The 21,765-nt window shown below is 44.0% G+C and overlaps 1 protein-coding gene across 2 annotated transcripts; it reads left to right on the top strand.

Moving 5' to 3' along the window:
* Nucleotides 1-461: 461 nt before the first annotated feature.
* YWHAE (tyrosine 3-monooxygenase/tryptophan 5-monooxygenase activation protein epsilon) lies at nucleotides 462-21,635 on the top strand. 2 transcript variants are annotated; one of them, XM_085078203.1, is made up of 7 exons: nucleotides 462-667; nucleotides 11,134-11,333; nucleotides 15,997-16,103; nucleotides 16,498-16,704; nucleotides 17,274-17,410; nucleotides 19,346-19,392; nucleotides 20,720-21,635. In XM_085078203.1, the coding sequence occupies exons 1-6, from the start codon at nucleotides 604-606 to the stop codon at nucleotides 19,351-19,353; spliced, it is 723 nt and encodes a 240-aa protein (XP_084934329.1). In that variant the 5' UTR covers nucleotides 462-603; the 3' UTR covers nucleotides 19,354-19,392; nucleotides 20,720-21,635. The 2 variants fall into 2 exon arrangements, with proteins under 2 accessions (XP_084934329.1, XP_084934328.1); XM_085078202.1 differs by lacking the exon at nucleotides 19,346-19,392 and having other exon boundaries at nucleotides 464-667.
* Nucleotides 21,636-21,765: the final 130 nt, after the last annotated feature.

Raw genomic sequence — 21,765 nt, forward strand, 5'->3', positions numbered from 1 at the left:
ACATCCCTCATCCCGCCTCACCCCTCACGCTGCTTTATTCCTCATCCCGCCTCACCCCTCACACAGCTTCACCCCGTCTCATTCTGCTTTATTCCTTATCCCTCATCCCGCCTCACCCCTCCATCCATCCATCCTGCCTCGCCCCTCACACCGCTTCATCCCTCATCCCGCCTCACCCCTCACACCGCTTCACCCCGTCTCATCCCGCCTTATCCCTCATCCCGCTTTATCCCTCACTCCTCACACCCTCATCCCACCTCACCCCTCATCCCTCACACCCCTCATCCCGTCTCATTCTGCCTTATCCCTCATCCCGCCTCACCCCTCACACCGCCTCATCCCGCTTTTTCCCTAATTCCATCTCATCCCGCCTCACCCCTCACGCCGCCTCACCCCGCCCCCCGCCGGTTGCTAAGGAGCCGCCGTTGCCATGGGAGGCGGCGGGGCGCATGCGCGCGCCCGCGGGAGTGCCCGGATGCAGCGGGAGGAGGCGCTGCCGCCATATTTGCCCGGAGAGCAGCGAGCTGGTAGCTGCCGAGCCCCCCGGACCCATCGGCTGCCATCCGCCCCGCGCAGTCCCCGCCGCCGCCCCGCCCGCAGGACATGGACGATCGGGAGGACCTCGTGTATCAGGCCAAGTTGGCCGAGCAGGCTGAGCGCTACGATGGTGAGCGCGGGCTCGGGGAGGCCGTGCACGGCCAAGGGGAGAGGGAGGGAGGGAGCGGCCACAAAATGGCGGCTGGGCGGGGGAGGGGGGCAGGGGCGGAGGAGGGGGCGCACACAAAATGGCGACGGGGAGCGCCCCGAGGGGCCGCTGGAAGCGGGGATGGGGGGCCCGGGCGAGGGGGTGTCTCGGGCCGGGGCGGGGCCCGGGGCGGGGGGCGGTGGCGGCAGGAGCCGGGAATAAAATGGCGGCCGCGAAGGGCGAGTCCTGGGGGGGGCAGGGAGCCGCCCCCGCCTCGGGGGGCTCCACAAAGAGACCCCGCCGGCCCTCACGGCACCGCGGGCTGCGGCCGGCCCCCAGCCGCGCTCCTCCGGCGGGGCGGCGCGGGGCGAGGGCGGCTCGCCGCAGACAACGCCCATGCCGAGCGCTCCGCAGGGGGGGCCCGGCCCTCGGCCCCTCGCCGCCGTGCTCCTGGGGCTCCCCGGGGACCGGGCTGCGCTCCGTTCTGTGCCTCTACCCCGGCCTGGAGATCCTGCTGCCCCCGGCAAACCCAGAGCGAGCGAGTTCTCACCCTGCGGGGAGCGAGTACATGATTCACTGCCTAAAGAAAACGCGAATGCTTTCATTATGTGGTAGAGATCGTTACAGAGCGTTTTACTTTCCCAGCGTTTTCTTTTCATCCTTTTTCCTCTTTAAGTTTGTGCGCTATCCCTGATCATTTAATACCCGTGATGATTTAATATCTGGGGGATAAGTGGTCGAGGGGAGGAACTGGCAACCCTGGGTGGTGTCTCTTGCCCCAAAAATGTCTGTCTTGCAACTGTTCCTTTTAAACATGGTTCCCTTGCATATAATAGAAAGGGCCTTTAATTTTCTCGACTCTTCTGAGACTGTTACTTTGTCCTGAGAGCTGTGATTATTCATTTGAAGCTAAATAAATATATGTATGTAGAATGTGTGAATGCAGTTACACTTCATTTAGACATAAGAAGATATTCCGGATACTTTCTGTTCATAAATTTTTATGGACAACGTGACCACGTTCTCACCAAATGACAAATTTTTACTGAGTTGTGCTTAAAAAACATCTGATGGCACCGTTGCAGAACATGTGAAAAATGCACGTTTTGGGGAGGAAAAGAGAAACTAAAACAAAAAGAAGGCTTAAAATAGGACTCCATTCAGTTAGAGTTGTGATAGGAAAATAATTTAGAATTAATAGTGCCACTAAAGGAGAGCAGCCAGGCATTCTCCACTGAAGGGCTTATAGAATAAAATAGCCCCAAAAAAACAGGTTTTGGGTACAATAATGAATTCTGGCAGAAGGGATACATCCATATTCCACAGTAAGTGTGCAACTTCTGCTGAGGAGGGAAGGGTTCTCCACCTGGTGTGGATGAGTCAGTGCAACTGAAAGTGTTGGCTTTGGTTTGGGTGGAAACCCAACATCCTGGAGGAATCATCATCCCTGGGTGCTATTGAGGCATGACTGTCTTTCTGGGGTTTTCCTAAGTCAGCACCAAATCACTTTAGAAGGTAGTAAGACTCTACCCCATGGCACAGATCTGCAATGCAAACTTCCTGTCAACTAATAAAAATTGATTAGGAGGGATTATTGTCTTGGTGCAGCATTTCCCTGGGTGGACTTCTGGTTCTCCCAGCACCATGAGTGTTTGCTAAACAAGCTGCCCAGAACAAGCTGTAGAAGACTCATGCTGTTTTGCTTCTGAATGGGCACAAGACTTGGTGCTTTAAAAATTTAGGAGGGAGCACTGAACCTAAAGTTGTTTAAATCAGTGCTATGGGTTTTAGACCTCCAGAGTTTTTAAGAATCACGTTGGGTGAACATATTTAAGATGTACCCTTTAGTTCTGCCCGCTGCTCTGAATGCATCTTCACATCTCTCGTGTCCATGGCCTGGAAGAAAATGTACTGTGGATACTGTTTTATCATTAAATTCTGTGTTCTTGTTCAGCTGAAACAATTAAAAATGATTGGCATCATTTGTTCTTATGTGAAATAATGCAGCTCTGCCAAGATCATAGCTGAGACTGCTGAATAATTCTGTGAACAAGGTGATTTGAGAAGCAATATGAGGAAACTGTAAGCTACTCCTGATTTTGCTCCTCACTTTAATCTTTGAGGTGCACAATTACAGGGCCACAGTTATTAATTGGCACATACAAAATGGGGTAAGTACTGGCTACAGATGCATTGAAATACAAGTTTCTTGGGTAATTTGAATATGAGTTTGACAATTTTTTTGCGTTTAACATTAGGATAATGTAAAGTTCTGTCCCATCTTTCTCCTGGAGACTGAAAGAGTGGTGGGTTGCTATTTATGTATGGCTTATGGCATTTATAGCAGCACTTATGGTGGGCATCCAACTGTGGCTTCTTTGGTGTTACTTACCTGACCCACTTAGGGAATTTATGAAGTCTGGAGAGCTGTATTTGTGAACGGTTGGGAATCTAGTCCTGTGACTTCACTGTCCTCAGGATGGTGGCCCAGATTAAGAGGACAACTTTCTAGGTACTTTTGCAGTGTAAGTAGCACTTAAACCCTGATCTCCAGAGATATTAGGAGATTTGGGTGTCTGACTATCTTCACAGATCTGCTTAGGCATGTTATGGCAAATCACAAAATGCCAGGAAGCTTACTGGTAGTACAGGAAGCTTTGTGGGAAATCTCCCTTATTGCTATTCCTTATTGGTGGAATAATACATGACTCTAAGTGGACTCCTTTTTTGGGAAACAATTGAAACAATTAAGTGATCTTGTGGAGCTCTTTATATCAAGAGGATGTAGAGGATTCCTGTAGACTGCTGAATGTTGAAACCAATTCCTCATTGTGCAAGCTGGGAACATCTTTGTTTTAGATGAGAAATGCACTGTCACTCAAGGTGCTCTGTGAGGAGATAACTTCAAACAGCTGCTTTGTGCTACAAGCCTTGGGTGAGGTGAAATAGGTGGGTAAATATCTGGTCAAAACCAGAATAAGTCATGGTACAGGTAAGGAAAAAACCGAAGCCACCCGTGACAGGTCTCCTGCCTGCCAGCACAGAAAGCTAACAGCTGGCTCCCTTTGTCTTTATAAATTGGCTATCAGGGAAATATGTCTTTATCATGAAGGCAGGAATGTGTGCAGCAGTGGGTTCAATTCAAGACTTGAACCCTTTTTAGAAAAAATTGTCTCCTAGTAACAGCTCTTCAGCTTTGAGCCTAATGATTTTAATGAAGAATCAATAAGTCGCAAATAGGAATTCAAGTTGCATACTGATTTCAGTTCGCAGAGGATCTGTCTCTTTCAAGCACACTTCAGGTTTTTGGGTTCCTCCCCCAATTAATGGTTAGCACTTACCCTGTTTGTTGAAGGTGTTACTGTTGGGGGTTACACGTGGGGTGTGACTGCTGTCTCTGAGCTAAAGGGCAGAAAACTCTCAACATGTCCCTAAGAACTGTAGGAATCCAAGAGTTAAAGTATGGGCAAAATACACAGTGCTAAAGGAATAAGACTATATTTTTTTAACTGGGAGTTGTACGTACTGGGCCATAAATTGACTTGTGATTATGAGGAGTTGGGTGAGAAAAGGCTTCTGTCTGTAATGGCCTTCTTCAGTTTCCTGAGGTACCAGGAGCAAACAAAGGAGACAAAATTGCACAATTGGGTGGTGTGGTCTTCTGCAAGGAGCCCAAGAGCTGAACTGGTGTCCAGTACTTGTATTAGATTAGCAGCAGATCTCATTCAGGGGGAGAAATGTATGATGAATCCCAGGCTTGAGATGTTTGCTTTCAAACTGAAATGTTTGTTAGAAATGTGGGGAAATCCTCTTGATTTAGTAAAGTAAATGTCCACAGCTTGAAGAGATTATAGTGATGACTTTAAAATGAACTTGTTGCAAGAAGGACTTATGGTAGCCCATAGAATCGGTTATACAGAAATTTCCACTGTTGCTTGGATAATTTGCCCTAACGTGTGTTTCTCCAAACGTGTAAAGGTACAGGACTGTTTATTGCAGAGTCATGCAGTCAGGTTTTGGAAGGGTTTTGTCTGCACCAGCTGTCAGAAACCATACACAAGGAATAGCAGTATAACCCTCTGCTTTGTCCACAAAATCATCATCAAGCCACTTTGCAGGTTGAATATTATTCAGGGGTTTTTTTCCCCCCTCCTCTGCTGGTTGGTTGTCTTAACTTCAGGGAATCCACCTGTTGGGTTCTTTTGTGCTCATTCATGTAAAACTTGTACATTGTGATAAAGTGTGGAATGCTTCTCATGTTTGCTTGGGTTTTGGTCTGACCCTTCGAGCCAGTTCAGTTCTCTAAATAAGAAGCAAGGTTAATTTTTTTTTTTTCCTTTGAGTAGTGGTCTGAGCTGGTGACCTGAATCAGCCAGTGGAGAGGTCAGAGGGGTGTTGAGGTGGCAGGAGGGAATTGATAGGGATGAGGACTCTAGAGCCATCCATCCTCTCACCTCCCTGCAAGCTGCAGGATGGGTTCAGCCAGCTCTGGAGCCCTCCTTGCCAAATACAGGATTTCCTAAGAGAACAGAAAAACCTGATGCAGGCAGTGTAACAGTGTGTTTAGAAGAGTTCTTAGTGGATGGAAAGAGGAGCTGGACTTTTGACTTTGATTGAATTTGGAGCTTATCATTGTAGTGAATAGGATGGTGCCCACAGGTGCCTGGTGGAGGTCTGTAGCTCTGGGAAATGCAGTTTGTGGGCCTTAATCTGCACAGTTACATTCATCCCTTACTGAAGAAAACACACTGCCCCCTATTTCTTCAGTTCTTCTGTTGTTCCTAGCAGTTTGCTGCTTCTAAGTTAGTACTTACTATTTGCTTCTGATTTCGTGGCTCACTCAAAAATGTGAGCACAGATCCCTGTGTGATTCCACTGGTGGGCTTTTTCTGTTCTCAACACTTGAGTCTCACATTCATACCCTGTTTCCTGTCTTTCAGCCATGTGTTTATCCATGTGAGGACTTTCCTTCCTATCCCATGGCAATTGAGTTCCTTAAAGAACCTTGGGTGAGGGACCTTGTCAAATGCCTTTGGGAAATCCAGGTAGACCTCACCAATCATATCTTCCTTGTCCATGTGCTTCACTTACTCAAAGCATTCCAGCAGATTTGTGAGGCAGAACTCAAGTTTATGGAAGGCCATGCTCTACCATACAAGGCTTATGCATATTCCAGGGTTTTTTCTATGTGATTACCATTAATTTTACCCCAGTGAGTATCAGGTTCTTGGTTTTGTAGGTCCTCTTGAGTCTGCTGGAGCCATTCTCAAATGAACAGTGTAAACCACTTGGTGTTTGCTGCTGCTGCTCAAGTCCTAACTGAGAGGTTCCACACAGCAGTTTAGGCTCAGATCCTTTGAGTTCGTGTAACTTGTTCTTAATCACCTTTGTTCATTGCAAGAATGAGCAAGTACAAGACTAACACTTGTACTGAGTCTTTGAATCCTTGTCATGGTGTGTGAAGATAACGTGTGTGGTGGACATGAGGGAAGAGTTGTTTTGTTTTTTTTCTGCTGAGTCCTTCACCTTTGCCAGCACACTGAATGCTCATTTGCAGCTTTCAGCTCCTGAAATGCACAAGTAGATACTGGGCAGCAGTAGAAGCTTGAGGAGCTTGGTTTGCTTTATTGCCCTTAGATAAGGGCAATAGAAAAGATTAAACTCAAAACACAACTTCCGTTTTCTGATGTTCTGCTGATAGTAAATGGAGAGTTAAGACAGTGGTTCTGCTGCTCTCCATTACATAATATATAGAATTCTACTGTCTGGGTTCTCTTAAGGTTAATTTTGATTTGAATATGGTGACCATTAAGTCCTCTCCATCCCACCTTTACTCAACAAGTTCTTTTTCTGTTATTTTGAGAAGCTTTCTCACTTCAGTAGTTCCTCTTTTGGAAGGGAAGCACACCACTGAGAGATTTTTTTTCTCTTGTTTTTCCCGTGGTGGTGTTGAACCAGTGTGTGTGGAGGCAAGGGGGAGTTGCTCCAGCAGTAAGGTTCAGGCAGATTCTGTGTATTGTTTTAAAGTCACGAGCAGTGCCTTGGTTGTAAACAAAAAAATCTGACCTTGTAGCATGCTGGATAGTGAGATTCAGGCACTGAACTAGGAGTTTCAAGTACTGTGGATTTGCCCTAACAAATTTTCTTTAGTGCACCAGCCTTTGTTTAGGCCAAATGGTTTCTGTTAGCACAAGCACAGATTTTGATAGAACTGTCACATACTGGCTATTCTTTCGGTAGAGTCTGCTGTTTCTCAGTTTGTATCCTACATTGCAAAGGTTTTTAGTCTTTCCACTAAATCTGCTGTACATCACCCATTTCCCTGTTTCCTTTCCTGGGGATATTGCAGTTCCCTTGGGTTTTTTTGATTTTTAGAGTTTAAAAGCAACAACTACTTAGTTTCTCATTTGTCTCTCGTCAGGAGGCAGTCATTATTTTGTGACCTAGTGAGTCCTTATCAGCTGTGCCCTTTGTTCCATGGCTTGGCCCCTAATGAGAGGGTTATCAAACATGTTCTTAACACTTGTAAACTTCCCCATTACCTTCTAGGTTAGATTAAAGCTTATTCTTTGTCTTTCACATTAAACCCCAATCCCCAGCTATGCACATTACTGTTCTACAAACCTTTTGTAGGTAGCCCTCAGTGCAGTGGCCACTCACCACTGTCCCAGCCCTTGGTGCTCTGCAGGCTGTGCCTGTGTGTCCCTGCTGGTGGCTGGAGGTGAGTCAGCAGGGTTTGCAATGAGGAGCCAGCATTTTAATCATGGTGGTAGAATATAGGAACCTAAAAAATGCTGTGGGAATCATTACAGTTTTGTAGTATCTTAGGCAGTTGTTTGGAGTCTCAGTTTTTCTTTGTGAATATACAAACCTGATCAGACCAAATATCTGTGTTGAGGTGTTCCTTAACCAACAGCAAGTGCTTGGGGAAGGATCTAAATCTAGGACAAGCGTCTCATTCTCCAGAATATTCCCCTCTCCTTCCACAATTTACATTTTTGGGATTTCCTGCTCTGATGATGGCATGATCTGACAGTAGCATAATAAAGTTACAGCCACAATCACCTGACAGGCTGGAATTTAACCATTTAAATACAGTCTCTGTCTCTGAATCTGCATAATACTGTGTTTTCCATAGTGCAGGGTAAGCATCTCTGGATTTTATATGCAATGAGTTGTCATTACTGCAATAATCCTCCTTACTGAAATGTAATCTTAGACTTGTATTTTGTCTTGAATGGTCTCTGACTGAGCTTTCCACCTCCTTGTGGAAACTTCCAGATAAGTAAAACTGCACTTGGAATATAAAATACTTGTTCTGTTGGCAGGTATAGATGGCTTTATTTTATTATAGAATTTGTTTCCTGTTGGAGAAGATACAGATCTGTTGTCCCCTTGCTTTTGTACTGCCTGTGATCTTAAAATTTTTCATCAGGCTTAACCTTTCAGGGCTGGATTATGGCTTTACCATGGAAGACCAAGGTATGTGCATAATATTTTGTCTTGTTGAAATATTAGCCCAGCTTTTTGGATTTTAAGTCAAATTAGGCTCTTTACTGAGCTAGAAACCTTTTTCTCCAACAGTTTTGTGGGTAGACTGATAAATATTTTCTCTTTGGGTAAGATAGTTGTTTATGGGTGGGATTCTAATCTGTGGTTGTGTGGATACCTAGTAACAGGATTAAGATTTTGAAGAGGAGACCTTTCAGTTCCTGTTGTTGAGGTGTTGGTGAAGCTGGAGGATTTTGTGCTTCAGCACAACTGGAGGAACCTCAAGTGCTCCCCCATCCCCCAGCATCCTGTTCCCAGTGGCTGTCACTTGTCAGAGAGTCTATTTAACTTATTAACAACTCAGTCATAAAAATGTTGGGTTGATAAGGGCTGGTTTATGGCAGTAGGAGTTGTGAGCAGGTGCTTGTTTTCCTTTGTCTCCATTGTTGCCGTGGTTATGGTGACTGCAGCAGGGTGGCTAATTAATCTTTGCCAAGAGACTGAAGAGATGCAGCAGGGACTAGTGAAGTACTGACAGAGGAGCTTCTTGTAGGGCTGGGCATGCCTCTGTCTCAGCTATTGCTCAGCTTCAGTTTGGTTTATCCTCCAGCACACAGAGGTGTTAAACCTGTTTCAAGGGCTTGTAGATGTTCAGACTGGTAATGGATATAATGCTGCAGGAGCCTAGCAGTTGATTAAATTGGTAATGATACGTTTGTGCTCTGAAAATGAGATAGTCATTTACAGGGAACAGCAAGTCTTGTGTACAGTTTTTTATTTTAAATTTTCATACCAGACAAATGTGCTTTTAGGGAAGTGATTGTGAAGGAAGCCTGTAGTACAGTTGATAAAATGTGCCCATTTTTTCCCCAGTTGTTGCAATTTCCTGATACAGGGCAGAAGATCTTGGAAGCTGTCACTGTACATGTTCCTCAACCTCCACACTTCTGGACTAACTATTCCATGTATATCATTGTTCTATCAGACAAGTGTGAATAGATTTTTGTTCTCTTCATTAAGAACCAGATTTTCTCTAAAAGCATTGTGTACATCCACTGGTGTGACTGAAGTCCTCTGTAGTTAATCCCAGTGGATAAAACACAATAATAGAAACTGTTTTAAAGAAAGACATCACTTTCTGTAACTTGGGTGTTGCTGCATGATGGTCAGTGTATCTGAAGGCAGTCAAATATTAGCCTTAAAAACAAGAGCTGCATTTTTTGCTGGAGCTTGACAAAGGTAAAGTCATGAAGACTGCAAGTCTCAATTCCTGATTGTCATTTTTGTCCATAAAAACTGTCAAGTATCTTATCTTGAATGTAACTGCACTGTTTCAAGAAACTTCAAAATATGAGATGGCTTAACTTGCATAAGTTAAAAAATTTACAGCTTTGAAGTAGATTCTTTGGATGGATGGATGGATGGATGGATGGATGGATGGATGGATGGATGGTAGGGTCATCCTTCATAACAGTGCTTGCTTTACTTAATTAGCAAACTGTAGCTATGTGACATTGCCTGTAATTTAGCTGGCTTTAATTACCTTAGGCTGCATGTTTATGTTAACTTTGTGAGTATGGTGTGTTTAAGAACAGATCTCAAATTCTGTAGTAAAAGCAGTTCACCATTTTGCAGTAGCAGGGTGGTGGTTTCTAAAAGTTTTATCAAATCCTTGGCACATTTTTCATTACTTTCTGTGATTTGGAGAAGCAAAATACACTGATAAAAACAGAGCCGCTCTAAAATTTTGTCCTCCACATGTGGAGACCTGTTGGAGGCTGATAACACTGTTCCTGCCAGGGAAAAGATTGAGCCTACAGTCTCCACTGCTGAAGAAGCTTATGCCTGTTTAGGTTGTGATTTTGATATCTGGGAGGAAAAAAAGACAGTTAAGCTTCATTTAGCTGGGGCTTAGTCTCACTCATGAGTGGTGTGGTTCTCTGTGTGTGGGGTTACCCCAGTCCCTGAAGCAGGACAGTGGTGAGTGGGCTGGAGCACCTTGTGGCAGGACAAAGCCTGTGCTCCCTGCAAGGCTCCTGCCAGGCTCTCCATTGCTGTATATTCAACACTGGTGTTCTGATGTGTCCTGAACAGTCACAGTGTGGTTAGGGAATGAAAGGGTTATAAGCTTCCTTAAGTAGTTCAGTCTTTGCTTTCACTGGAGTGTAGGAAAGCTGTATTGGGTAATAATTGTTTTCAACAGGCTTAAAATATAAATATACATTAATTCATATTTTGTGTTACTTTTCAGTGTAAGTGGCTGCTTGGCATGGGTGGATATGGTTGCTCTGGGTACCTTCAGGGTGACTTTTTTGTTACTTCTCCAGGCACCAGATTTTTCTTTTGGAGGTTCTTGTAGCTTTGACTCACTTTACTAGTAGCAGTACTCATATTTCTCTCCATGTATTCAAAGCTGGATTTCATGTTTTTGTTAATTACCACATTACAGTGTGTTCCAGTTGACAAATAAATGGAGCCTTCTGTAATTCCTCAGTTTTATCCTGACTGTGCCAAGAACCAGATCATATTTGCTCATCTTTTCTCACTGTTCTCTCCCTTCTCCAAAGCACTCTGATGAACACTCATTCCTGTAGGATTGTACTGATAACTGGTATCCACTGTGGAAGAACATCTTTGCTGCTACATACTTTTTGTCTGTCTGTTAAAAAAGCAAACAAGCAAAAACCCAAACCAAAGACAAAAAAATAAAACCCAAAAGCTAAACAACCTTTAAAGAATTTTTGGAACCCTTGTAAAATACCAAATGAACATCAGATGCTTCCTTTGTGTATGTGCTGATTGATTTGTTTGGAGCACTGCAGTGCAGAAGGGAGGAGTAACTGGGTGAAAGAAGGAGGGAGCCTAATTTTATAAGCTCTCATTAATGTACAGCTTGTATTGAATGATTTGAAAGATGCTTCAGGTGTGAGAATAATTGCCTGACCTTTTCCTCCTAGAAATGGTTGAATCAATGAAGAAGGTGGCTGGAATGGATGTGGAGTTGACAGTGGAAGAAAGAAACCTGCTTTCTGTTGCATATAAAAATGTGATTGGAGCCAGAAGAGCTTCCTGGAGAATAATCAGCAGCATCGAACAGAAAGAAGAAAACAAAGGTGGAGAAGACAAATTAAAAATGATTCGGGAATATCGGCAAATGGTAAGATGGAGTTGGTCTTACAGAAAAATGTCATTTAGTTATGGTCCACTTTTGGTCCCCTTGCCATAAACTGCCCTGGTGTTCCAGATAGCCTGTGGTGTGCTGACCTGGAATAGGTGACAGCCTTGGAAGGCTGGAGTTTGTTCCTTATCTGGAGAATAAATCTTCTTGGTGAAGGGGAGAGGTTGGCTGTTTCTGTGTAAACACTCAGAAGGGCAGCAGCCTCGAGGAGAGGGATGGCTTTTCCCTCTGAGGACATCAACAGGTCTGCCAAGCATTTGAGCTGTGCTGCCACTTGGTCTTCCCTGCTTCCTCAGGTGTGAGGCTGCACCTGCTCAGGAGGCCTTACTCTTTCCCCTCCAGCCTGACACCCCAAGTGACTTCTTTTTCCAATTAACACTGTCAGAGGAGGTGTTTGGCTATTAACATCCACTTCTGATAAAAGTTGCTTTGGATTATATGGTGACACTGTGCAATTCCAGTTCTCTGTCCTAGAGAGAGTTCAGAACATTACCAGTAGAATAGCTCTTCGGTGCTCCTCTTGGCTCCTTGTGTTTCGTCACTCATGTTCCTGGGGATGTCGTGGTCATCCCAGCTGTGAAACTTGCGTGTGTAACAACCTCCAGGCCCTTGCTGTTTTCTCTCTCTGGAGAGAGAGGGAAAAATTGATCCACATAACTTCATGCTGACTTAGTCAGTGTGTGCAGCTTTACCTAAAATGGAGAACTTGCAGCAAGCTCTGACTTTCATTGGTAAGGGCTAATGAAACCTCCAGCTCTTAGAACAGTGAGCTGTTGTTCCCCCTTCCCCCTGCCCTAAATGATGGTTTAGCACAGAGCAGGCATGCTCCCATACTATTTAAATCCCACACATTTCTGCAGAGACTTCATCTCCATTATTTGAGGACAAGTGCCTCCACATGGTTCACATCTTCACTTCCAGAGAAACACTGGAGTCTATTATATCACCTGGCACTGATTCATATACCAGCAATGGAAATGATGTTGGCTTGGAAATCTTCTCTCAGGAATGGCTCTGGACTACTTTCTGTTGACTCACAGGGTTTCTGTTGCTCCATGGAATTGTTAAAGTTGTGAGTTTCTAATTTTATGCTGGCGTGCTGATGGGATGAGACTCTGCCAGTTACATACAGTCCCAAATAACCTTTTCTTGATGGATGTCTGCAATCTCCTAACAGAACATATAAAACAAGACAACAGCTATCCAGTGATTGTTTAAATTTATTTCACACTGTGTGCTTCCAGTTGCTTTGCCACAGGGTTTTGTGGGTGGTTGTCTTCTGCCAGAGATCCTTTAATGATGAAAAGACTTTTTTCCTGGTTTTGAAAGGACTCTAGAAATAGCCATTATTCTCCATCTCTCTTTGTAAAGGACATGTGCCATTCTGGATGGACTGGGGAGCAAGAAGTACATGTTTGTAGTGCTTGAAGTGTCTGAAGAGAGAGAGAGAGGCCACACGAAGTGCAGTGTCATGCCAGCAGTGTGTTCAGCTGCTAAATCCTGAGGGAACAGCTTTCACAGCTGCTTTTGGAGGAGGAGTGCACTGAGAGCTCTCATTGCTTCCATACTGGAGGAAGAGGAGCTGTGTCTGCTCAGCTCCAGAGGGAATTTTTAAGAGGCTTCTGAGTGTTGTTTGTAGCTGAAGACTAGGGGGTTTGGCAGGATGACCTGGGAGCAGGAAGGGCCTGAGGAGCATTGCAAAGGTTATGCTGTTGCTGCTCACTGTCACTGCTGAACAGTAGCATTCCTGCCCTGTTGGACTCCATGCTTTCTTGAAGAAACAACTTTCAGCAGAATTCTCATCATTATGATTCCCTTGTCAGTAAATACTGACTATTGTAGCATTTTCCAGAGTAAGTTCAGTGTTGGGAAAACTTTGCCAGACTTGAAAGGCTCTGGAGAAGAAAAACAAACCAAACAAATTCCCCCCTCCCTCCAGGCCCCAAACATGTCTGGAGGCCAACAGGCCAAGTCTAAAGGACTGGGGAGTCAGAGAGAACCAGCATTTCTAAAAGACCCATTTCTCACCACCAGAAGGTGTGACCTTGCTCAGCTGTAGAGTGCTGCTCCAGTGGAAATGGAAAGTTTCTGTCGGAGTTTCTGCGAAAGTAATTGTTAGTTGGGTTTGGTGTATTTGGTCAGTATTTACTGTAATTCAGTTTGTGGCTCATGTTGGGAGTTTTTTGAGCTAGTAGCCAGCATGACTTGGGGCAGGACTTGGGGTGTGGTGGTGTTGGGAGGGCAGGGCTGGGCTGGCTTTGTCTGAATGTGTGCTGGGCAACAGTGAGAGATTAAAGACCAGGCTGTGCCTCTTCCCAAACCACTTCAGTTGAATGGAGCAAAACACATCCAGAGCCAGGAGGGAAAATGCCACTTGCTTCCTTTGTGGACAGGCTGCTCTCCTGGTCCTGTGGCCATTTGGATACACAAAAGCTCCTGAATTTCTCATCTGGCTACATCTCTGATGAGAGCACACTGAGCTTGTGCTCTGGCTGCACACAGTGCAGTTCCTTCCTTGCAGTCAAACCAGATCCATTCCCACAGCATAGTACAGGTATTGACCTTCCCCTTCATGCTCTGGATATGTGGCACATGGAATGTGTGTTTCCAGTGCTCTGATGTCTCACTTGGGCTGTATTTTGGGGCAGCTGCCAGGCTCTCCTCCATCCCGCCTTCTTAGAAAGCTCACTGAGCCACTGTGGAATAGATCCTTTCTGTACAAGAGCTTTCAGTTTGGTGGGGGATGGTTTTTTTGTGGTTTTGCTTTTTTTCTTGTTTTTTTCTCTTTTTTCTTTCTTTTTTTTTTTTCCTTGTTTTACCCTTAATCAACTTGATTTGTATTATATCTTCCTAAACTAAGCTTGGTCAGGACATTTACATTGCTCTGGACAGCATCTGATCTCTGATAACTGTGACTGATCCTTTAAGCAAAGCTGAAAAAGGTCTGTCTGAGATGAAATAGAAGTTTGTACATGTGTGGTTATTTAACTAAAGAGGATTAGAAACTGATTTAATTCTTTGCAGTTTTGCTGAAGATCTCTCTGCAAAAGAAGTCATTGAAAAAGAGGATCAAGAGGAAAGAAGTTTGCAGGAACTGACTGCTGGCCAAAGGTTTTATAGCTTTTGTAGCCCAAGAATATATGAAGTAGAATCTTCTCAAGTGACCATATTTCAGCACCTTTCTTAAGCATTTGTTACATTATTAAGTACAGCATCTGATTCTTGCTCTGAATGTCAGAGTATTCTGACATTTGTACATGAAATTTGCTGTCAGTTAATTTCTCTAAAGGAACTTTGGCAAATCTGTTACTTGGAACAAATCAGTATGTGTGTGTATGTGCCAGTTTGTAATTTATTTTGGATCTGTAATTTTAACACCTTTTGGGTATAACTGCTGTGGTTACAAACCCTGATAGTTTGGGAGCTATGTGGTGATAAAAGTCTTACATGGAAAGGAAAATGCTTAAAGAAAAAAGGAAAGCGAATGCTTGGGTGGGAGGATAGGAAGGGATGGTGGACTGAGTGGTGCTGCTCCTGTGATCCAAGACACACAATTCCTGTTAGTTTCTTAAATGCCTTTGCTTGAAATCTCTACTTTATATGAAATTATATTTAATTAGTTTGAGCCAGAGTTCTCTTCAGCTGTAGCTGTGAAAGTTACTGTGAAATCATGAAAAAGCAGCAGTAGATAGATGAGTCCTATCTACTCCTACTGGGATGAGCTGGGAGGCTCAGAGCAGTCTGCTTTGGGCAATGTTGATGTCACAAGAGGGTTTTTAGCTCTTCTGGGTGTACTCAGTTTCTTTGCTTTCAGGTGTGAAACTCTCTGTGGTAAACCCTGACCTCACAGACCTTGCTTTATGTTTGGAACTGGAAAAAAGGAAGGTTGATGTGACTGTTTCCAATTCTGACAATTCAAATGCAGTACCTGTTTTTAAATAAGGCTTTATATACTGTGGTTTTGGCCACAGATCTCAGTGGCAGTGTTGATTATTTCTGCTTTTTTTGCTGAGTTGCTGCGCTTTGTGTTTTTCACCTGCTTCTTGGAGCTTGTTTTCCTCTTGTAGCTTACTTTTGTTTGTGTGGCACATCTTGATTCTATTCTCATCCTCCATGATTTTTGTCTTAAGGCTCTTCTTTTAGAGCTTTGCTTCCAAGGACTCACTAGAAATTGTTCTGAAGATGCCATTTAACTCCGGGGTATAATTGAGCTGATTTGTGTTAATTACCTTCAAATTGTCCTGTTACTGTTGCCACTCTTAGGGCAGCCTTCCAGGATCAAAAATGTAAAGAATTGAGTTGTGCAAGCCTTGCAGTAAGGAATTACGTCCTGAGACAAACTTAATGCAATGGTCTAGCAAGATGTGTTCCAGGGAATTCACAGTTCACTGTTCAGTTCCACATTTCATCATCCATCAGTCCCTGCCTCTTGTGTGTGCCAGCTGAGTGTGCAGAACTGTTTTGCTTAATGCACCTGTGGAGCAGCTGAATTTTATTTATTTTTCTTCTGTCCTACCCCTCTTTGGAATTTCATGATGTTACCTGTTTGATATTTGGATACTTTTGAAACAGCTTTTAGTCTTCAGTGCTCACCTCACCCCCTCTTCTAATTTTGGGTTGTATTTGTATTTTTTTTTACTAGGTTGAGACTGAACTGAAGTTAATCTGTTGTGACATTCTGGATGTACTGGACAAACACCTCATTCCAGCAGCTAACACTGGCGAGTCCAAGGTTTTCTATTACAAAATGTAAGTACTTTCTTGAGAGGAAAGGCCTGAAATAGAGACAGAAATTAAGTAGCTATAATGAGAACTTAATATAAACTGTGCAGCTCTTAGATGTAAGAAACAGCAATTTTAACTGAGCTGCTGATGTAGAAGTCATAGCCCTGCTTGGGTTTGTGTTGTTGGGGTTTTTTTGTTGGTTTTTTTTTGCACAAGCTGAACACTTATAAAGGGAAAAAGGTATGTCATGTAGTGATGGTTTAAAATTCCCTCAGCTCCTGAAACAGTGTTGTCTAGACAGTAGCTGAGTAGCAGAGTCCTTGCTGTGTGAATATCCAAACACAGTGCAATTTAAGCTGTTCAGTTAGTGGCTGGTGGGGAAACAAGATTACTGACTTCCTCCTGTTTGTGTTTCCAGGAAGGGGGACTACCATAGGTATCTGGCTGAGTTTGCCACAGGAAATGACAGGAAGGAGGCTGCAGAGAACAGCTTGGTGGCTTACAAAGCTGCTAGTGATATTGCAATGACAGAACTCCCACCAACACATCCCATCCGCTTAGGACTTGCGCTCAACTTCTCTGTATTCTACTATGAAATTCTTAATTCTCCTGATCGTGCCTGCAGGTGAGTGCAGACTGGGGAAGAGGGGATGTTGTGTGAATAGCAAAAATGCCAGGAGTGGTTGCTCCTTGGGTAGCTGCTTTTCCTGCTTTCTTCCTGCTGGTGTTTGCTCTGATTGACATCAGTTCACTGGGAAGATTTTCACTGTGTTCTTTGCAGTCCAGACCCACGTGTTTGTGTGGGAGCAATGGTACATGAGCAGCAGCATAGTGATCGCCTCAAATTGATCAGCTAATGGCAGTTCAGCGGCTTGCCAGGTTAACTCTGTGCATGCCTTTCAACTGCCAAAGGTGTGAGGTGATTTAACTTGTCTTGCACAAGCTGGGAGGGATGGTGGTGCTGATTTCTGTGACCTCTGAGCATGTACAGAGTGGCAGTGACTGAAGCAAATACCATTTCTCTTCTGTCACTGCAGGTTACACTAAATTTCAGCAGACCTTAATCAGTTGTACTGGAAGATGTAGGAATGTTTAATGAAACCAGTACTCTTAAGTACAAAGTTTCTTAAGCAGACAAAGTGAAAATTGTGTTCAGCAATGTTCGATAAATCTGCCTTTGTTCTGTCATTGCAGGTTGGCAAAAGCAGCTTTCGATGATGCTATTGCAGAACTGGATACACTGAGTGAAGAAAGCTATAAGGACTCTACACTTATCATGCAGTTGTTACGTGATAACCTGACATTATGGACTTCAGACATGCAGGGTGATGGTAAGTGAATCAATCCTGCTGGCAAAGCTGCATCCCTGACCTCTGCCTGGGAAACAGCCTGGAAATGGACAGGGCTTTGATGGTTTTCTTCTGGCTCTCCTAATAATGACCCTCCTGCACTCCTGTCCTACCTTAACTCTGGGTGAGGTGATAGGGGTGATACTGGATTCTTTAGAGAAGCTCCTCAGCTCTCAGTTGAAGGAAGGAGGTGTGGAATTAGCACCACTTGGTTGTTTATCCCTCCCCATGTGGCACCTGTGTGTATTGTAAAAGCAGTGGCTTCATTTATTCCATCTTTGATTTCTTTTTGCCATGTTCTCCCCTGGCTGTCACTCCAACCAGATGTGAATTTCTAGTGCAGGAGGAAGCACTGCAAATGCTTCATTCCCCTTTATTTCAGGTCACTCCATCTCCTTATTGCCAGAGTGAATGCCAGATGTGTCCTCTGGCAGTACCAGAGGGTGGGACATGGATTGCTCCTTACAACTCAGTGTAAATTTTTGAAGTGCTTTTGGCACATGGAGTGGACTTTTACCAACTCCTCCAAGCACAATGCATACTATAAAATTATGCACTTTAGAATCTCTCTCTTGGAAAGACGAGTTAAAAGAGCTGACTTTCTTTACTTTTAACTTGGAGGGGGAAATTAGTCCTGTTCAGAGTATTTTGGGTGCCTACAAATGCCCAGAGGTTAGAAACATCACTGCTGAACTTCACATAAAGACATGAGTGACTTAAGTTTTTGGTAAGCTGTTCCCTGTAGCCACACAGCATTCCTGGGGGTACTTCATTTGTGATGTGTCCATTTGATAGCAAATGCAGAGTCTTTTTAACTTTGCCTGACTCCCTGTTTTCTGTAGGGTCATGGGTTTGTTCTGAAGTGTTGTTACTCAATAGACTCTCATTCTGCTCTTTGGGCTGAGAGAACTGGGAATACTGTAAATGTGAGGGGTCTTGGCTCCTGGATTATTCCACATCCCAGTGTTTGAGGCTCTTGCAGTCCCTTTTCAAGGATGTAGGAATATCTCACAGTGGAGGGTGGATCCTAGCTGGATCTGTAGACTCTTCTCTAAACATGCGGGTGTTGAATGCCTTCACTGCCATGGGTAGGCACTGCAAAAAAAGAAATGTTTTTTAAATTCCCTCAGTTAAAATACAATCTTTGCTTTTTTATTGGAGCCAAATACCCTAGTGCTCTGTGGAAGCCATTTCAGTGCAGTAACAAGGCTGGATCAATGTGGGATAATACCAATACCTTCCAAAAGTTCCTGATTTGCCCATGCCTGATGAGCCTTATGGATCTCAGGTGTTGTAGAAGTTGCACAAGATTATTTACAGGCTCTTCAGATTTTGCAAAAATAAACAGATTTGAATTTCTTGCTCTGTAGCACGGAAAACAGACATTTTGGTTCTTCCTGAAGTATTTCAGACTATCCTGGTTACTGGTTATGATGTATGTGAGAAAGACAGTGATTACAGAATTGCAAATACTGAAGGACTACTTAAAATCATGGTGGAATTCTTCAGATACAGAAAAAGAAGGTGTTTATGTAGAATGTTAAGACCCAGATGCAAAGTTAGGTTTCCTCACACTGTGCCAGTACCCTGAGTGCATTTCCAGCTGGTGCTGCCAGAACTCCATATTCCCAAAACAGGCAGAGCCTTGGAACAATGAAATCAATAGTGGCACAATTAGCAGTTTCCAAGGGGTGGGAGAGACTTGCAAAGGGCTTGTTCTTCTGCATTGAGCTTTTCCCTGTTTCCATTCAGCTGGGCAGGCTGTAGGGATGTAAAGCCAGGCTTTGCCCAGCTGCTGCTCTCCCATCCCAATCCCTGTAGCTTTTCCCATGGCCTAGACGAGTGTTGAGTTTATTTCCACCCTTGTAATGTCATCTCCGTATGATTCCTGTTCTCCCCTTCTTTCCTGCTGTATAGATTCCTAAAGGGAAGTCCAACTGTTCATTTCCTAAAAACTCTACTTTGTAAGTCTCTCGTGGTGGCTCACTGGGGTTTTCAGTGTCAGTTTTCCTGTCACTAACAGTGCCTGCCTCTGTCACCCACTGCTGACCAACGCTTGTGTCCCTGCTGCCACTCCAGGGCTGGGCCCTGGGGCACCTGTCCCCCTGCCCAGGGATGATGTGCTTGACTAAGATCCTGAGTAACTCACGTGTTTGGGAATTGAGCTGCAAACGTGGATGGATATAAGAATATTTGGGCATGAAAAGTACTTTCACAGTGGCCTCGTAGAGGAGTATTGGCTTAAGTGTGTTGGTTAGAGCATGCTCAGATCTCCTAATCTGGGTTAGGGCTTCTGCCTTCCTCTCTTAAATGATCTGATATGGAATTCTATCTACAAACCTTACTGTTAAATGTTCCATGTTCCTAGGCCCTCTCTTCCAAAACCTACCTCCTGTTGTACCTGATGGTAATCCTGAATCTGGACATGCTCTGAGCAGGCATTCTGGTTATCTGCTGGAAGTTATTAGGCTCATCTGATCGGGTTTTATTGCAAATTAAGTTTTTAATTACTGGTTTCTGTTTATTGCCCTTAAGAGAGTACCATCTCATGTGGTTACAGATAATTGTAAGCACTTTCTCAGCCTCCCTTATCAATTAAGTTAGTTATGCATGTGTGATGGCACCACCTGAGGTACCTGGAACTTTCCCAGTTGCAGCAGAATTTTGGGAAAGCCCTGCAGAAGATGTTGCATGGGGCTCCCCTGGGCAGCTGGAATGTAACCAAACTACAGGAGTCTCATGGACAGACACTGCATGGCACAGCCTGGTCCAACAAAGAAATTTATTTCCACAAGGTTTTTTTTCAATAACCTCAAGCCCAGGGTTTCTTGTCAGGTTGGACTCGCAGTAAGATGTTTTTTCATACCTTTGGTAATTCCTGCCATCGGTGTTAGTGTATAAAATTGCCTGAAGTGCTTTGCTGTTGTTGAGACTTGAGTGGATTTGGGAAGAAAAAGGTAGAGAAGAGGGGCTTGGGGAAGGTATTTCCTGATCCAAGTGGTTGATCCAAAGCCATTGCCATGGTTTCTGCCTTGGCTGTGGAGCTCACCTGCGTGGTGTCAGTTTTCAGGGCTGGGCTTGTTTTCCCTGCTGTGTGCAGTTAGGTGTGAGGCTGCAGGTGATTCCAAGGCTTAATTTCCATGGGAACGCTTCACTCCAGAACTGGCAGTGTGGAGTGTGAGAGTGAGCGTGGATTGCATGAAATTATTAATCTTTAGGTGCTTGGTAAGCCTTTCTGCAGCTCTCACTTTTAAATGGTAACATTTTCTTTACTTCTGCCCACTCCCACAGGTGAAGAACAGAATAAAGAAGCGCTGCAGGATGTGGAAGATGAAAACCAGTGAGACACAAAGGCCAACAAGAGAACCCATCTCTGACCACCCTCCCCCTTCCCCACAAAAACCCTCAGTGTCACTCTGAGAACCACCAAATCTGACTTTTACATTGGGTCTCAGAATTTAGGTTCCTGCCCTGTTGGGTTTCTTTATTTTTATTTTTTTTACACAGTTTAAAAGTTCTTAAAGGCAAGAGTGAATTTCTGTGGATTTTACTGGTGCCAGCTTTTAGGTTCTTTAAGACACTAACAGGACTGCGTAAAGGCTCTTTCAGCATTACTGTATTGTCTCTGCCAGCTGTGGTGACATTGCCATCAGACCTGGATGTGACACCTGAAGGCCGTGTAGGGAGAGATTGGTCCTGGCCAGGTAGTGCTCATGTGGTGGCATCTTTCTTTTTTTTATAACTGTTTAAACTGAATTTTATACCAATGTTTCAACTTAATTGGGTGTTTAGCTTGAAGTTGCGAGGTTGCATTTGGGACATTTATTGTAGTGGTTTTACTGTATAAAAACAAAAAGTTTCCAAACTGCTGAAATGTTGCTGAAAATCATGGTGCTGGTAACAGTTCAACAATCCGTGGCTGCTCATTCTTGCCTGTTCTTTACTTTCCCTCCAAGCAGGTTAGCATTGAAGGTGGCATTGATAAGCCTGCATGCGTGTTCAATATTTTTTCTTTTCTCCCTCCCCTCTCCCCATCTCCCTTCGCTCGCTCAACCTCTTTTGTTCAGTATGTGTAACTTGAAGCTAATTTGTACTACTGGATATCTGACTGGAGCCACAGATACAGAATCTGTATTGTTCTTACTGAAACACAGCATGGAATTAACATTAAACTTAAATAAAACAAACCTAAATTAAAAATGCCAAATATCACCATGGCTTTCTTTTAGAATATAATTGTTTCAGGAAGAGTAACTTTCTTTTGTTGCTTGTACTAGGAACAGTTGGAGGGGGAGAGAGCAGCAGAACAGTCTTGTTCTTCAGACAGGAGATAAGGA

This window comes from Lichenostomus cassidix, chromosome 19 (genome assembly GCF_008360975.1).
Source record: "Lichenostomus cassidix isolate B80296 chromosome 19, HeHo_3.0, whole genome shotgun sequence".
NCBI classification, from domain to species: domain Eukaryota; kingdom Metazoa; phylum Chordata; class Aves; order Passeriformes; family Meliphagidae; genus Lichenostomus; species Lichenostomus cassidix.